We start from the raw sequence: 19,640 nt of genomic DNA on the forward strand, positions 1-19,640 counted from the left end.
CTATTAGGGAAAAAGAACTGCAGATCTTGTATTACCTTCTATATTGGTTTTCCCTAGAACTTTATGGTTCTACTCAGAGTATACAGGGCAATCACGCGTGTCATTTATCCTTTTGGTAGTCTGCTTTTCAAATTCCAAGATGTTATAGAGGGTTGTAGTTTCCAGTCACTACAGAGTGTAGAGTGTGCTTGAGAGCTACAGTTTTACACAGTCACAGTGGTAATTGTATTTTCCAGTCACCACAAAGTTGCTTCTATCCTCTCACTTGTGCCTCTGTTAGTAAAAGAAAGCTACAGATTGTATATTACCCCCTAACCTTGTACTTAGCCTTCTCCTCACCTTTCCAGGTGTTATTTTATTTGGTGTACCCCCTGGTTGGGCTTCTGAACAGGATCATTCCACCCAACCAGTTATTCTGAGGCATTTGTCTTTGTTTCAGAAAGGTAAAAACAAATTTATTTGGTATTTTTAGCATAAAACCTATACTTTTCATGTCCCTATGGACACTTCCTCTGGGTTAGTTTAAAAAAGTAATAATTTCTGGGTTAAAATAGTGTCTGTAGTTCAAATCAACTTCAGTTAGGTAAATTACAAACAAATTCCTAAAAATCAAGGTCCTATACAGCTAAGCAGTTAAAACATAACTATTAAAAACCAATTAACAATAATTCTTTCCAGATTTAAGTCCATAACATTGGTTATTGGCACTTTATTTCACATTTACACCTTTAGGTACATTCATTTTTTTATATATAATGAAACAGTAGGTAAGTAATCTAAGGGGCAGATTTATCAAAGGTCGAGGTGAATTTTTGAGCTATTTTTTGTGTACTTTGACTAGGGAATAGTCCAAATTCGATTAGAATTTCAAAAAAATTCGATAATTCACATATAAAAAATTATCATGTACTGTCTCTTTAAAAATTAGACTTGACCATTCGCCATCTAAAACCTGCCGAATTGCTGTTTTAGCCTATGGGGGACCTCCTAGAACCTAATTGGAGTCAGTTGGTGGACTCTGAAAAATGTAAGTCTTTTTTTGAAAAACTTCGAATCCAATTCGATCAAATGTGCAATTCCTTCAATTTGAACAATTAGAATTTGCCAGAATACGGACCTATTCGGTCGAAAATGGACCTATTCGACTTTGACTTAATTTCGGTTGGTCTTTTTGAATTCGAATTTCAAAGTTGTTTCAATTCGAAATTCGACCCTTGATAAATATGCTCCTAAGTGTGTAGGGTAAATTGCCTTTATTAAGGGTATCACACGACAGAACATATTTGTTCTTTTTTTCTTTATTCCTTTTACCATATGTGAAGAATTTGAACAAAAGAAAGGGAGAAAAGGAAGGCGCTGCAGCCATCTATTCACGTGAAATACAGTAAATTGCAAGCACACAAGTCATTCTACAGTTTAACTATATATATTGCAGCTAAATTCAATTGACTGACGGCGCCTAACTTTTTTAAATCATTGCATGTACTTAAGACATCTAGCTGAAGAGGCTACAAATATCTGTTTCCAATAATTAATTTTTAAGAAAGATCTTTGAGATAGTTTAATATAATTACTTGCCGTTTTGGGACACTTGCTAAATAAAACAGGAGACAGGATGAAATAAGTCTGGCAAGCAACCTGCTCCTGTGCCAGACACAACATTTATTCTTTAATAACTTCAGCCATAATATTCAGCCACACTGTGTGTAGTTACCTCAAAAGCAAGTTCATTGCTGAGGGGAAGCAATAATTTTGATTTACATAGTTTTATTAATAGGTTTGTACAATTTTTTACACCATTGGAAACAACCCCGTTTTTTTGTTGTATTTTTTTTTAATGTTCAATTATAATAATAATTATATTATTAGCTATGAACCCATATAACATCAGGTATATGATTAATATGCTTACAGACATCCATAGATATATGATAAATTAGGGAACTGGATAGAGACCTGTAAATATTATTAGAGTTAAAAGAAAATTTAAGGCATGTATATATTAGAAGAATGGTGGCTATTCTAAAAAAGAAAAAAGATAGTACTGTACTTATCTATATACTGTAGATAAACTGTAGATATATATATATATATATATATATATATATATATATATATATATATATATATATATATATATATATATATATAATTAATTTATTTTTTGTATTGCACTGCATCCCGCTGTATAAAACCCAGAGACGCTAATGGCAGCCCTTCACATGCTCATTGATTTATAAAATGTCAGGCTGGCATTTCACTTATTCTTTTCACTTATGTAACATCAAAACATTTATTTTCCATTTGTTTTCGAGAGATGGATAATCAATTTGGAGCTTTTAGAGATGATAATTTTTCATATATCTGTGTGCAATTGTCCAAGGAAACAACCTTAGCATTGAGACACACTGTCAGCCCCAGCACATTTACAGTTTTACAATAATATTTTATTACATTTACTTGCATCATATACCCATAGAATCAATGTCCCAAACCACCCACATCACTGGTATTCTGGTACCCAGAACAGTTCAGACATTCAAGGGTCACAGTGACGTTATGAACAGCATTAAAAATTGCTTTTTAGGCTCTGGAATAATGGTAATGTACCACTTAGGAATACCCTAAATACAACAATGCATGTTCATATTTAACAGCCCATATTACCTTCACAATACCCCCTATTTCACACTGAAATCAGCACCCTATTTATCTTAAATGCCAACACTTTATCCTATTAACTCCTTAAAGCATACAAAGTGTAACACAGAATCTACCTCAAAGGGGTATTCCACCCAAAATTCTTTTTTAATTTTCATTTGAATAAGGGAAAAAAATATAAATTCTAGGCAACTTCCAGTATACATCAGATAAACATTTAAAGAGTTTGTTCTTTAGAAAATGGAGTCTTGGGTGGAGGAAAGGTAGCGGGACATAATTAAACAGAGAATACTGCCTTCAATTACAATTACATTTAAAAAATAACTTTACAACATTGGACATTTTAATGTCTATTGGAAAGGTGCTTACATTTTTGTTCATTATGCTGAAAAAAATTTCAGGAAGAGTTCCCATTTTATGTTCCCCCCTTAAAACCACAAGTATAATAATATTAAAATTCTCTTCCTTTTAAACATGCAGCATTGGCCCTAAAAAAAGTATTATTATTTTTTAATACCAGCACCATAAAAATTCAGCCCCTTTCTTATGATTAACCCTCTATCACAGCCCTTGTTTCCTTTAAAAGTTATCTTATAAAGAAGAATCGTATTTTTTTCAATGTAACGGAATATCTCATCCTACATAATGACACTTTAAAAATACATATATTTAATATAACTGCATTTTCTTTGCCCCAATTAACAACATTGTATTTGCCGTGTGTTTTTTCCTGTACACTCCAGCATTCGCCCTTAGTAGCAATATAATCACCTCTAATTACTCATACTTCTAATATCCTTTTTTTTCTGTTACATATGAACCCCATCCTGTTATATTTTTTATAAGCATTCAAGCTCCTTTCCTCCAGACCTACATGGATTTTAAGTAGCTACATTTTGAGCCCCATAGCCCATGACCCCGCAATGTCTTCTTGTTATAGCAGCTAGTCATAGAGAAGAGCCTCCCCTATAAATCCCTTTATTTCTTTAGCTCATATGCTTAGCACTGGTGCAAAATTAACAAAACTCTTTTCTGGCTGGGTTTTTGTTAAATGTTAAAAGAGACTAATCTAAATCTAATTTCCCATACAAATAAATGCACATTAAACAGTTTATTAATTTGCTTTTCCGCACTGTGGTATACCATATTCAGATAAAGATGCAAACTATAGTAATATAGTTAGTTACCTGTCAGAATAAGGCAACACAGTGGATGTTATGTGGTCAATATTTGATTATTACTGTAATAAAAATATTTATGGGAAATCAAATAATTGTTTTCATGCTGTCAGGACGGGGTTTATGAATTAATGCTGAAAAATAAATTAATAAGCATTATTGTTTTTAAAATCAAAAGTAAGAGCTGTGGACACTGATTGGAACTACCCAACCAAGATATATATGCAGCTGCAGTTTGGTGGAAAATTAGTTCTAAAGATCTTGTGGCTGCTAACTGATGACAGTAGCTGAACTACTGTATATAGTGAAAGCGATGCATAGCAAATTTGAAAAGCAAAAATGGGAATTATGGGTTGAGACATGTAAATTTTTCTTTAATGTCCCTGTGACCAACTATACATCCAGAAGTGCTGGTATAATAGCACTGATACAGACTAATAATTCAGAGCCATATATACACACTTGCAGAAAGCCTGTTATGATATTGTTAGAGTACATCACTGCAAGATAATGGAACACGGCTTCTGAGGAGCAGGATGATCCATCCGGGAATAGAATCATACAAAAACTGCTGGGATCTAGCTGTAAACTGAATTTTGATACATTGCATCTTACATATGCAGTTTCTTTATTGTTATTAGTAACTGCAGATTAAAAGAAAGCATATAGAAAGAGATATTAGATTATAATGTTTTTTGCATACATTCAGATACAGCGTCAAGTTCAAACCAAAACTGGTAGTTTGTGCTGTTTCCTAACTTGACAGCAGCTTAACATATAATTTTGAGTGCACTTTAGCTGCCTATCTGGATTACAATTTTAGCATTAATTAGGTGTCTTAGTCCTAAAGCTAAACCAAACCCAAATGACAGCACAGAAAGCTCTTTCCTCAATATGTCTGCTCCTAAATCTTCAGGCTAAAAGCTCTGTTAGAACCATAAAAGAACTCATAAAGTTTTTCTTACAAGAATTCCCCCCACTTGTGGCCATAGAGCATCACTGTCCAAAATAAAATTACTCTTGCTAGACACATGTATTTTCATTGTCACGAAAGTGTTGAATATTGATTTGACATTCAGTTTACATCTTTAGAAAGATGAGTTATGTAGATCAGAAAATACTGTTATAACAGTAACAAGAATCAACATAGTTACATAGTAAAATAAGTTGAAAAATGACACGCGTCCATCAAAGTCAACCTTTTAAAGGGGTGGTTCACCTTCAAACAACTAGTTGTTTTCAGATAGATCACCAGAAATAACGACTTTTTCCATGACTTTCTATTTTCTACATGTGACCGTTTTTCTTATATTGAAGTGTCATTTTCACCTTCTGAAGCAGCCCTGGGAAGGGGGGTCGCCGACCCTGTAAACTGTTCTAAATTGATACATTTAGTCGATACATTTCTTATCTTTGTCCCTGCTGAGCAGAATCTCTGGGTTTCATTACAGGCAGCTGTTAGAATTGATACAATAGTTGCTAATACTCCAGAGATGCTGCTGAGAAATGTATCAACTAAATGTTGCAAAATTGTAACAGTTTAGAGTCTGCACCTGAATTGCTGAGCTGCCAGACTGAAACACCAGAGACATGAACATTCAACTTTAAACTTAGATTTTGGAAAAACGGTAAAAAAAATAAGTAATGGAAGGTAATTGAAAAAAGTCTTTATTTCTGGGGAACAATCTAAAAACAATTGAATTGAAAAAAGTGTTTGGAAGGTAAATAACCCATTTAAGTCTACATATAACCTGCTTAACTGCTAGATGATCCAAATGAATACACTTTGCTTGATGTTAAGCCTTTAAGCCATGCCAAATTTCAACATATCTCTTTCTGTTTTATTTAGCTAAGCAGAATCAAACTGACACCACTTAGGATCTCCATATTGTGTCATCAAAACCTCATGGTCAAAACTAGGCCACCAGTAGGACAAATGTCTTCAGTGGTTGCTCCAGCTAAAGATTCAAATACAATGGACCCTAAGGAGGTGGAGCTCATCCTTGTTAAAGAGCAGAATGGAGTTCAGTTCACTAATTCTGCACTTGTTAGTCCATCCCAGATTAACACTGAGAACGGAGAAAGAGAAACATGGAGCAAGAAGATTGACTTTCTCCTCTCTGTTATTGGATTTGCTGTGGATTTAGCCAATGTGTGGAGGTTTCCATATCTTTGTTACAAAAATGGTGGAGGTAAGTATAATTCAATTATGATAACTTTATATAGGCATACATGATCACACACATATATATGTGCATATATGCAAAGCAGATAGTTGTGTTCTGTTATGTTAGACATTCAGTCTTATAGATCACATTTTGGGCTAACTAACTCAATTAGAAACAGCTAGCAATAATGGTAATTGTACTGTTTATGTTGCAAGCTTTTTCTGGGCAGTTTGTGTATTCATTTATTTGCTATGAAATGTTGCATTGTTTTCCTGAATTGAAAAAACACAGTAATATTTAAAGTTATTTCTATAACAATGTAACTGTCTTGAGTGTTCCCATTATCTACCCATTACTATGACAAAAACATTGAGAGAAATATTCTAGTATTGACACCGACTACAGATTAAAAACACAAGATCAACACACACACATTCATGGTTTAGTATTACATAGTATTAAAATGTGTTATTTACACTTAGGGGCATATTTCTGGTTGATTTTTGAATTGAAAAAACTTCGAAATTCAAAAAGACCAACCGAAATCACGTTTTTTCTTGGTCGAATCGGTCCATTTTCGATCGAATAGGTCCATATTCGGCCAAATTTGAATCGTACGAATCAAAGTAATAGCGCATTTAATCAAATTTGATTCAAAGTTTTTCACAAAAAAAATATATATTTTTCCACCAATTCCAGCAATTGACTAGGAGGTCCCCCATAGGCTAAAACAGCAATTCGGCAGGTTTTAAATGGCGAATGGTCGAAGTCGAATTTTGAAAGAGATAAATATTTTCAAACATGATAAATATGATAAATTTCGATATCCAAATTTTTAATTTTTTTCAAATTTGATTTGAATTTGGACTATTCCCTAGTCAAAGTACACAAAAAATAGCTCGAAATTTGATTTTTTTTTTTCAATCGAAAATTCACCTCGACCTTTGATAAATCTGCCCTTTACTGTACATACTGTGGTCTACCCAGAAACCTTTCATGCAATAACTGCTGTAGCATTTACGTATTTTCTAAATCTTGTTCTGGGATTAAAGGAAAGTACATATGTTTTAAGGCCTATAAATAAAACCCTAACACATTTGTGCTATTTTGAATATTGTTGATGGTTATTTAATGTTTATTTTTGGAATTTTTGCAATTAGATATGACAAATTTAAACATTCCAGTTAAAATTCAGCTTCAGTTAAAATTCTTAGGTTAATACATCATTTGCAAATTACTAGGCCATGTTCAATGTATTTTCTTATATGGAGCATAATAGGTTGCTTTTCTTTTAATTTCTTTCAAAAGAGAGCAAGAGAGAGTGTGTGTGTGAATCGTTCCATGTAATAAAATTATTTTCAGAGTTGTAAAACAAATGAACCTGGCCTTATTATTTCCCTGTGTCATTCCTAGTAATGGGGAAGATAGATAGACATGAAATATTCAGTTCCTGCTTACTGCATTTCTGTATAAATTATAGCTCCTCAATCCGATGTTGACAGGAGAGTAAATTCAATCCTCAAAGAAATTAATAAGATCCTAAAAATACTGACCTATTTTTCTATTTGTATTACTCTTGAATGTTGATATTTTTTATATACGGCTCATATATTACTATATAAAATGATTTTATTAATAGGCATTGTTCTGTTGTTTGAGAAGTTGAGAACTTTATTTCAGCAAACCTTTGAAAACTACAGATATCACTGATCTAACCCCTTAACCATGGCCTGATACAGAAACCAACCTTAGATAAAATTGCTACTATTACAAATTACTATCCTGGGTGGTTAATGACTATATGCTGACACTTTTGCAGGTGCATTTCTGGTCCCCTACATGTTTTTTATGGTTATTGCTGGCATGCCACTCTTTTACATGGAGCTAGCCCTTGGACAGTTCAACAGAGAAGGAGCTGCCGGAGTATGGAAAATATGTCCTATATTCAAAGGTAATTTCTATAAACATAGCACTGACTTCAATACTGGCAAGAGCTACCTCTAGGTTCCATGATGACATTTTTTTGACCCTTAGACACACACTTCTTGAAGCATTTTGCATTCTGCTCTTGGGCTGAACTTGCTGGGATGGCCTTAGCAAGTTGGTAGTAGTTTGAAATCTTCTCCACTTGTAGATGATCTTATGGACAGGAACCCATAACAACCAATCAGAGTTTTGTTCAGCTGGCAGAAAAACGAATGTAAACATTGGATTGGTTGCCAAATTTGCCTACTTTTGATAAATCTGCCCTACATCAGAGACAGTTGCAGAATTGAAAATGCTACTAACAAAACCTTCCATAATTGCTACACATTCACTAGGGTGAAAAGGGACCCACTACATTTGCAATTAACTTGGTCAGTCTCAGTCAACATTTCACACCCATTTCAACATTTCAAAATGTGATACAGAAACTTGGCAACCACAATTTATGGAACCTACATTGTCTACATAGAGTTGTAACGAAAACAACCGTAATGCAATTTTTTTGTAAATAAAAAAGAAAATGTTTCAGACTTATATTTTTGTTAATTAGAAGAAAAGATTTAATAACTTTAAAAGGCAAGTCAACCCCCAAAAAATGTGACTAATAAAAGAAAACATAATTGTAAGCAACTTTCCAATATACATTTATTAAAAATGTTCAGTGCTTTTAAGGTTATTTGTAAAAACAATTGAAAGCAGCATTTGCACTTCTTACTGCACTACTTGCAACATCATTCGGATGTGGACAGGATCCTATACGACCAGGGTGTTAGAGATCTCCCTGGCTTGGGCAGAAAGGAGAGAACTAAAGATTTATAAACCACTACCTTTGCAGGTAGCGATTTTGAAACAATCAATTTTTTTTATTTAACTAAATTGCAGATATGATTTAAATAACTGTATCTGTTTTTATTTCCAAACTTTAATAAAGGTGAACCTTTATTTACTCATCACTTTAATGCAACTATCATATAACAAGTTGTATTGACAAAATGCATACAATTTTAATTATTTTTTACTCTCACTGGGTCTTTGTGCTCTGCTTCAAAATAATATTGTGGAATAGCGAAAGTGTCCTACTTCTGTTGATTAAAAATTAATAGCAGCATGTTAAAGTGGCACCTGCTGTTTATTTGGTGTAGTGAATATCATTATTTCCTCCAAGCTAGGAAAAAGGAGTTATTTTTTTTCAGAGGCATCACTGTGTTTCAAAGTGATGTGTTTCACATTTTAAAATCCTGAACAATGTGCAGAAATAGACAGGAAAAAATAAAAGAAACAAGGAAATTTAGGAATTAGGAATCTTACAAGGTAAAAAATAACACATCAGATTGCATTTCTGCAATATTATAATAAATGCAGTCGCTAGGCAACATGGGGGTCAATTATTGAGTGAAGAACAGGGTGCAAAGTGCAAAAACAATGCACAATCATCAGACCTCCTAAAAAAGAAAAACACTACTGTGCATTTAATGCAATAAATAAAACAATGTAGCCTCCATGTAACAGAACAACTCTGCCTGTATCCCCTGTAACAGATCATCTTTCCTCATATAAAGCATCTGTCTGACCTCTTTGCAATGCATCAGCACAGTCAAACTCCCCAGAACTCCCTGTAATGATTTTCCACTCTCACCTAACACAAAATTAAAAAATATTAGCTTGACTCCCTGAATCCCTTGCAATAAATTAGTCTGTTGCCCCTGCACCCTGTGTAATAGAACAAAACATACAGTCCTTACACACTCTTGTTCTGAATCAGCCTTATTGCACATGGTAATGGATTGCTGCACACACACAGCTGGGGTTTAATAGCTTGTCTCCAGAAACAGTCCCTTCCTGTGCTAGTATTGTGTCCTGACAACTGCGATTACTGCCTTCCTTTATTTTATTTGTTGAATCTGATCTTACCTCTCCGCTATTGCCTTGTTCCAAACCAGCTTGGCTTTGAAGACTCTTTTTTTGAAGACAATTTTGCCTGGGGACCAAGACAAAAATAATATCCCCAAAATAAATACGTAATCAACAGATAGTTTTCATCATATTAAGTGGCATCTTTAATAATCTTACCAAACTGGTATATATATTTATGTAAATATTTCCCTTTGACATCTTTTCCCTTGAGCTCCCATTTTATGACATTCTCTGTGCTGCCTCAAGAGATCACCTGACCAGAAATAATGCAGCTCTAACTGTAACAGGAAGAAGTGTTGAAGCAAAACACAGAACTTTTGGGGTAATGTAATAAAAGGCTCTACCCAGCGGTAGTAAACCATAGCAACCAATCAGCAGGTAGAATTTACTGGTCACCCGTTTAAAAGCAAACATCTTAAGTAGTGTCTTTTATTACATATGGGGGTTAGTGTTTGGAAGGTGAACAACTTTTTTTCAGTTCAGTTGTTTTCAGATTGTGCACCATAAACAAATACTTTTTTCAATTACTTAACATCTTTTATTTTTTACTGTTTTCCCAAAATGTAAGTATAAAAGGGTTGTTCACCTTCAAACAACTAGTTGTTTTCAGATAGATCACCAGAAATAACAACATTTTCTAATTACTTTCTATTTTCTATGTGTGACCGTTTTTCTAATATTGAAGTGTAAATTGTCATTTTTCACCTTGTAGTGCAGCTCTGGGAGGGGGTGTCACCAACCCTGTAAATTGATCTAAATTGATACACGTAGTTAATATATTTTTTATCTTTGTCCCTGCTGAGCAGAATCTCTGGGTTTTATTAGAATTGATACAATAGTTGCTAATACTCCAGTGATGCTGCTGAGAAATATCTCAACTAAAGGTTGCAAAATTGTAACAGTTTAAAAGTCTGCACCTGAATTGCTGAGCTAAGTATTTGGAAGGTGAACAACCCCTTTAAAGTTTAATGTTCCTGTCTCTAGTGTTTCAGTCTGACAGCTCAGTAATCCAGAAATATTCTGAACTGTTACAATTTGCTACATTTAGTTGCTACAATTAGTTGATACACTTCTCAGCAGTATCTGTATATGGATTAGCAATTATTGTATCAATTCTAACAGCTGCTTTTAATGAAACTCTTCAGGAATTCTACTCAGCAGGTTTAAAGATAACAAATGTAACAATTAAATGTAAAGAGTCGGTGACCCCCCCCTGCCAGAGCTGCTTAAGGGTAAGGCCACACTGGGCGTTTTGAGGAGATTTGGTCGCCTGGCGACTAATCGCCTCGTCTTTGTGGCGACCAATCTCCCCAAACGCCTTCCCTGACTCTGCGCCGGCTAAAATGAAAAAAATTCTGGCGCTAATCACACGCGGCGGTTCATTTTCTGAAGTCGCCTGAAGTTTCCTCGTGAGGAAACTTCGGAAAACGAATCGCCGCGTGTGATTAGTGCCGGTGTTTTTTTATTTTAGCCGGTGCAGAGTGAGTGAAGGCGCTTGGGGAGATTGATCGCCTCATAAATAAGGCGATTAGTCGCCAGGCGGCCAAATCTCCCCAAAACGCCCAGTGTGGCCTTACCCTTAGAAGGTGAAAAATGGAACTTTACACTTCAATATTAAAAAATGGTCGAAAATAGAAAGTAATTGGAAAAGGTCTTTATTTCTGGCGAACAATCTGAAACCAACTGAACTGAAAAAAGTGTTTGGGTGAACAACCCCTTTTAATAATCAGAGCCTCCCGTAGGCTGCCAGTTCACATAGGGGCTACCGAATAGCCAATCGCAGCCCGGGGGGGGGGGGGTTACCATAATTGTTCCATAATTGTACTTCTCCCCAACTTTGTTTACATTTCATTATGGATCATAGGTAAAAAAAAAGTTTGGGATCCCTGATGTGTGGTTTGTTACAGTGTGATCATAGGATCCCAAGGGACAGCCCTTATTTCTTAAAAGGGAAATTTTCTATTTAGAATTACCCAATGGCACACACTACTAAAAATGTATATTATATGTATCAGATCCGTTACCCAAAAAAAACATTATCCAGAAAGCTCAGAATTACAGAAAGGCTGTTTCCCATAGACTCTATTTTATCCAAATAATCATTTTTTTTAAAATGATTTATTTTCTCTCTGTAATAATGAAACAGTACCTTGTACTTAATCCAAACTAAGATATACTTAATTCGTATGTTTACACAGTTTACTAGTAGACAAGGTATGAAGATCCTAATTATGGAAAGATCAGTTATCTGGAAAACCCCAGGTCCCATGCATTCTGGATAACAGTTCCCATACATGTATTATGAAAATTGTTTATTTACATGAGTTGTATGCAATATATTTTTATAGAGACCAACATTGTTTGGGGGTATCGTTTTCCTTTAAAATTGGAAGGAATAAAAACCTTAATTGAAGCTGAATGATGCACTATTACAGTGTTTACACAAAATAGAACTACAGTTTGCTCTGTACAAATGTAATAGTCTCTGAAGGTTTCCTACATTCAAGTATAGCCTCAAAGGTGTATAATGCATTTAAGAACACCCTCATGCTCCATGGAGGGCATATGTTTATAAGCAGGACAGATGTCAAGGGCATTCTAAATTTAGTATATATAATGCATCTATTATGAATGTATTACTCATATACCCTTATGATAAATTTTTTATAGCATAATAAAGTTTTTACATATTTCATAGTAAGTCTAACAATTAATTAATTCAGCTAAACTAACTCTTTCTCTTTTTATAGGGGTTGGATATACAGTCATTTTGATATCTTTATATGTTGGCTTTTTTTATAATGTCATTATCGCATGGGCTCTGCAGTATCTATTTTCCTCCTTTACCTCGGAATTACCTTGGATTCACTGTAACAATTCCTGGAACAGTCCCAATTGTTCTGAGACAAAATACAGCAACTTCAGCGACTACATCAATGACACTTATAAAGTCACACCTGCTGCTGAATACTTTGAGTAAGTACTGTCTTATTTCCTCCTTGATTATTCCTTTTACAGTAAGGGGGTTATTTACTAAGCTTCAAATACCCGAAATTCCCCGAAATCTGAAAAATTTGTGATTTATTTTTATAAAATCTGACTTTTAAAAAAACCACGAATTTTTCGGAATTTATTAAACCCCAAGGGCTAAAAAGAAAGAATATAAAAACACGGCATCTCAAACCTGTCAAAGTTGCATAAAAGTCAATGCGAACAGTCCCATTGATTTTTGGTTGTATCGGGGTGTTTTCTGGGCTTTCGGGGGAAAACTCTGAAAAATTCGGAGATTTTGGGAAAAAATAGTGAAAATCTGAGCTTTTCCCGCAAAGCAAATTTTCGTGAAAATGTAATAAATAAGCGTTAAAAACCCGAGCGGGTTAGATCGGAGTTTGTAGCAGCTGATATTGAGATAAATTCGGACCTTGATAAATAACCCCCTAAGAGTTTAAAATCCTTAACAGAGTAGAATGTGATAATGGACATGAGTTTGTGCAAATGACAAATCAGCTAAATTTACACTCGGCAATCGACTTAGTAACCTGGATATAATTGATAAAAGTGGTTATAAGTAGTGTAGCTGTACTTTATTTTGATCTTGCTCTTTCATTTTTATTATGCTTGGCCCCATCATTGCACAGAGCTTAAAGGTCAACAAACTTCCAGATTAAAAATGCATAATTTCTATAGTCATAGGGCTGATTGCAACTTCTCATGGCATGCAGGTCTGTTACACTTGGGGGCACATTTACTATTGGTCAAATATCGAGGGTTAATTAACCCTCAATATTCGACCATCGAAGTAAAATCCTTCGACTTCGAATATCAAAGTTGAAGGATTTACCGCATTTCATTCAATCGAATGATCGAAGGAAAAATCATAGTCATAGGGCTGATGTGCACTTCTCATGGCATGCACTTGGCATACACTTGGGGGCACATTTACTATTGGTCGAATATCGAGGGTTAATTAACCCTCGATATTTGACCATCGAAGTAAAATCCTTCGACTTCGATATTTGAAGTCGAAGGATTTACTGCATTTCGTTCGTTCGAACGATCGAAGGAAAAAACGTTCGATTTAACGATTAAATCCTTCAACTCGAACCATTAGAAGGATTTTAATCCATCGATCGAACGATTTTCCTTCGATCAGAAATTACTTAGATTGCCTATGGGGAAGGTCCCCATAGGCTAACATTGGTGCTCGGTAGGTTTTAGCTGGCGAAGCAGGTAGTCAAAGTTTTTTTTAAAGAGACAGTACTTTGACTATCAAATGGTCGAATAGTCGAACGATTTTTAGTTTGAAACGTTAGATTCGAAGAGTCGTAGTCTAAGGTCGAAGTAGCCAATTCGATGGTCGAAGTAGCCAAAAAAATACATCAAAATTCTAAGTATTTTTCATTCTAATCCTTCACTCGAGCTAAGTAAATGTGCCCCTTAATTTAGGTCCCATATTGCCAAGCTTTTTTCATGTCTTTCAGCATGTTGTACGTGTGTGATACAGTACTTAACAGTGCACAGTACCAGTCCACATGGAAGAATGCATATTTGTGCCAGAGGCCCACATGGCATTTATTAGAGGTCCACATGGCATAACTGCCTTATTTAACTTTTGGGGTGGTCTTACTTAAGTGAAATTGGGTTACTTGCAGTAAGACGAAGCTCTGTCCCCTAAGAGTATTAGACTAGGCTTTTAGTTACCCTTTAAATAATCAAGATTTAAATTGACCCTTTCACATTTAAAATGCAGTGGTCTCATAACTATTAGTTTGGAATCTTCTCTTGCTTGTTTGTTGGAATTGAAAACATCAATCTTCTAGTAAAACAACGGTATTTATTCTCCACACCTGTTCTTTTATGCAGAGAAAGATGTGCTTTTGTTGTGCTAATTTTTTTTTGCAGCAGATGTTGCCAGTGTCAGGGGGGTTTTGATGTGTGGCTACAGCATGTTAAACATTATGCCTGATTTACAGAGGTGGGGAAGTTCTTTTGAGGTTCTAATATTTTTTCTTTTATTTTTTCGCTTAAATCTGTTTGGCTTTGATAGCTTCTTAATATATTAGCTTTGTGGCCATATGTTTTGGGGAAAGATGGGTGCTAAAGACTACGCAAAAGAAATACAAAGGAACTCAAACAAATGGGAGGGTAACAAAGAATAACAGGACAATGATCATTTATATAAAAAAACCTGTCACATAGTGGTACTATCAGGAATCTTTGATAATACATAGCTCTCGTTTGCTTGTTGCCCCTACATTAATATAATGTATGCCATGTTATGTGGAATATACACAGGGAACACACACCAAGAACGGGTAGGGTAGAGGTAAAGGGTAAAAACAAATTTATTAATGTCTCAGACACAAGTGCTGGAACACTAAGGGGTTCAAATGTACCCCTTAGTGTTCATTCTGAAAATGGTGGCACTTCTGATATCACAATATCCACGGCATTATCATCCCAGGTACTTTGGGAACCCAGAATGTACCACTATGTCCATCAGTAGGAGTACTTGCACAAAATGTATCAAGACAGACTGGGCTGGTGTATTGGCACCATGCAGAAGTGCACCTTATTTGGCCAAAGTAACCTTTGATGCATTGCATCAGTAAACAGAAAACTCTGCATTAATTATAGCACAATTACCACCATTGACCATGTAATGTTATTTTAAGAGTCAGATCCAGAGAACAGAAAGTGTTACACAAGAACCGCTTTCATGCCTATTCCTAATTCCAACCCGACATCAAGGAATGAGCACCACAATTGACAATAATGACTTGAGCAATGACAACCTAGAGGTGGACTGAATATACAGTGAATGAATGTACATGTAAAAGAGAAACTTGCAAAAGAGAAACTTGCAACCTACCACAGCAGTTTCAAGAAAATATATAAACTATAAAAATTGACATATTAAACATTTGCGTCTGTAACACTTTCCAGAAAAACACACCTTCCCTCCAATCAATCAGATAAGGAGACTGCAAGAACAAGGCAGCACACTTAAGGTGGCCATAGATGCAAAGATCCTATTGTACGAATCGAGGATTCATACGATTTTGGACCGTGTGTGGAGAGTGCTGACTTTTTATCGTCCGGCGGAGATCGGTAGTTTGGTCGATCGGACAGGTTTGATTTTGTCCCGACTGATCCCGCCGGAGCCCATTGCACATCGTAATCGGATCGTTCGGCCACAGGGCCGAACGTTCAGATTACCCCCGATATAGCCATGCCTGTTAGTGGCATATCAGGGAAAGATCCGCTCGTTTGGCGATGTCGCCAAACGAGCGGATCTTTGCGTCTATGGCCACCTTTACACTTGAGAAATATCTGGACTAAAACACTTCACTGTGTAAAGCTGGCCATACACTATAAGATCCGCTCGTTTGGCGGCATTGATTTGAAAGCTGCCGAATTGCTCTAAAGGTCCAATATCGGCAGTTTTAATCTGCCGTGTATGGCCACCTTTACTTAAGTATATCTCACCAATATGCAGCCTACAACATATCATAACATATATCTGCTGCCCCTTAATATAGAGACACAAACAATGGCGAACAGCATCAAAATGCTTTAATGTCTGTGTAGCAGTGTAATACCTTGGTCAGAGAAACACAGGTTCTTACTAAACATATTTAGTTACATAGTAAGCTGTTTTAAACAGTACAAGTCAAATAGTAATGCAGTTACCTAAATGCCAAGGCATCAACTCGAACTCGAATGCTCAAATATTTAAAACATATTAGAAATCACTGTTTTTGCAATGTAATTAACAAATATGTATGAATTTTCCATTCTAAGGCCTTGATTTAAACTGCAGCTTTTTAATTTGTAGGCGAGGTGTTCTGCATGTGCATGAAAGCCAAGGGATCCATGATTTAGGCTTGCCTCGCTGGAAACTGACATCATGTCTTTTTGTTGTGATTGTGTTCCTTTACTTCAGCTTATGGAAGGGAGTGAAAACATCTGGCAAGGTAAGATCAACTAGCAGTAAGGAATCATTTCTAAGTTTAGGAATTGTTCACCACCTGCTGGCCTGTTGTGACCCTACTAAGTTCCCCTGTACTTTTACTTATCAGTGTATTTATATCAGTGTATTTACATATCAGTGTATTTATATCAGTGTATTTATGTCCAATGTGAAGCAAAATTGTTCTACTATAAGTTTTCTACTGTAAGTTAAAATAAATAAACAAGTTTAATTAATAAGAAAACAACCATATCCAAAAATGATCAGCAACCCTAAGCCAGAAGTTTTTTACCAATGTGATTTATTGTTTTTTTTTTCTCAGTTGTAGCTGACGTTGGGTTATTTATTATGGTTTGATTTTTTTCTGGTTGGAGCTTTGAAGGGGAAAACACTATTTTTTTAAAGGAAAAACTAGAATATTTTGTGATTTTTAAACCCTAATGCTGCTAAAAGTCAGAATAACAAAGTACTCAAACCTGCCAATGTCATGTAGAAGTCAATAGAGATGTCCCGTTTACAATTGGAAGAAATTATGATCTTCGGTGGGTTTCTTAAAATAATCTGATTAATTTGTGGTTTTCGGCAAAGATACAAAAAAATGTATGATTGAAATTTTTACTTTTTCCACACCAGATTTTTTCGAGTTACTTTATTGATAAATGTGGATTGGAGTGGGGCCAAAGTGGTTCTAAGAAAATAGTGAGAAATATTCGGATTTTAGTAAATTTCCCCCTTAATATTCTGAATGTTCTGAAACCTTCTAGTTGTTTAATGTGTGTATATATATTTATTTATCTTATAAGGCTATACTTCTTATTGTTTATATGGTGTTAGGAATAAACCAATCAGAGCAATGTGTTCCTTTTGGAAAAATTTTGGGTTAAGGAACTGACAATTAAATCAATAACTAGATTAAAAAAAACTTTAAGGAAAAATAAAAATCAACTATATTTTGTGTATTTTTACTCTAATGGTGGTTCCTCTTTAAGTGGGCACGGCAGTATTGCATATTTAACTGTGTAAGAAATTTTAAAAATTGGTGCTTATTTTTTCAGGTAGTGTGGATAACAGCCACAATGCCTTATGTAGTGCTAATAGCTCTCCTTCTACGTGGTGTAACTCTTCCTGGAGCAATCGATGGCATTAAAGCATATCTCAGTGTAGACTTTCTAAGGCTGTGTGAAGCTTCGGTAAGTTCCATTGCAAACTGCAGCAGTTGTTTATGTTCAGTTCTACCCAACCATCATTCCAATGCACTTTGGTGTCATGAGTGCAATACATTGGGTATAAGCTATGCTCCATTTTATTCCATGTATCCCTCCCAGCAGACTAGTTTGGAGGTAGGTTTATATGTATAAATGCATGTGTGTGTGTGTTTGTGTATATATCTATATATCTATATATATATATATATATATATATATATATATATATATATATATATATATATATATATACACAAAAGTCCAATTAGTTCAGCACACCAACAAAATCGTACACAGTCCTGGTGCTACCCCCAAGCAGCAATATGTAGAAAATCCAAAAATACGGATGCACACAGGTATTTCCAAAATAGTTAAAAAACTTACATTTTATTCAGTACATTTAAAAAAGCAGGTCGACGTTTCGGTCTGTATCTAAGACCATTTTGGTCTGGTCTTGAAAATGGTCTTAGATACAGACCGAAACGTCGACCTGCTTTTTTAAATGTACTGAATAAAATGTAAGTTTTTTAACTATTTTGGAAATACCTGTGTGCATCCGTATTTTTGGATTTTCTATATATATATATATATATATAATACACAAAAGCCTTGAATATATTGTAAATTATGTCCTTATAAACGGTGAGTTCTGATGTCATCAGTTATAAACGGTAAGTTCTGATATAATTTCTGTCACATGACTCACTTGTGTATTATAATAAATAAAGTACCCCCAGTTGCAAAATATGAGGATATTAGAAGTTACCTCTGAGTTCCATGACCTGTATAAAAACACTCAGCCTTTGGCTCGTGTTTATATGGTCATGAAACTCCTCGGTAACTTATAATATCCTGATACTTTACAAAAGGCGGTACGTTATTCACTATATATATATATATATATATAGATATATATATAGATATATATTATTGTTTATCTGCCTATTGTATATCTACTATAATATGCTGCAGCTTGGTGGTTCCCAAGATACAAATAGTGATGTCATATCCTGTTTATGGATGTATTTCCTGTGTGAACCTTTAAATTTGAATACCAGATGCTTGCTGTCATTTTGCCTCTAACTTAATAAAGGAGTGGCAGTTTTTAACTGATACAATATATCTTAAATGCATATCAGTGGAGTGTGTGTTTTCATATATAAAGGCCAGTTTAGTTGTTTGGCTTTTTGAAGTTTGGATGCAATTATAAGCAACTTTCCAATATAAGTTCCAATATAAGTTCAAGGTCATCAATTGCTGTTAAGTTATTTGTACAAAGTAAATTCAATTGCTATGGAAAAACACTTTGTTTATCCCTTTCTGGCTGTGCTTCCTAAAAAATTTAAAAGGAGTTAGTTTTAGTTCTACTTTTGGGAGTTGATTAACTTACTTTTGACCATCTGTGGCCAGGCAATCAATTCCTGATTCCACCCGGTTCAATAGCTTTAGTTTGTTGCATAATTAATTTTTTTTTTAAATTATGTTTTTCTCTCACAAGTGAGTTTTTTGACAAAAATTTAAAGTTTATTACCTAAAACCTGGAGATTTATTGCTG

The 19,640-nt window shown here is 34.8% G+C and overlaps 1 protein-coding gene across 1 annotated transcript in view; it reads left to right on the forward strand.

The window, feature by feature from the left end:
* Positions 1-19,640, forward strand: part of slc6a3.S (solute carrier family 6 (neurotransmitter transporter), member 3 S homeolog) — a 37,491-nt gene that overhangs the window by 877 nt on the left and 16,974 nt on the right. Inside the window, exons 2-6 of the mRNA XM_018269405.2 lie at positions 5,689-6,031; positions 7,827-7,958; positions 12,658-12,883; positions 16,746-16,884; positions 17,936-18,070. Coding sequence (XP_018124894.1) covers positions 5,746-6,031; positions 7,827-7,958; positions 12,658-12,883; positions 16,746-16,884; positions 17,936-18,070 — 918 coding nt within the window. The 5' untranslated portion in view covers positions 5,689-5,745. The remainder of the gene's footprint in view (positions 1-5,688; positions 6,032-7,826; positions 7,959-12,657; positions 12,884-16,745; positions 16,885-17,935; positions 18,071-19,640) is intronic.

The sequence above is a fragment of the Xenopus laevis genome, chromosome 6S (genome assembly GCF_017654675.1).
Source record: "Xenopus laevis strain J_2021 chromosome 6S, Xenopus_laevis_v10.1, whole genome shotgun sequence".
In the NCBI taxonomy this organism is placed as follows: Eukaryota; Metazoa; Chordata; class Amphibia; order Anura; family Pipidae; genus Xenopus; species Xenopus laevis.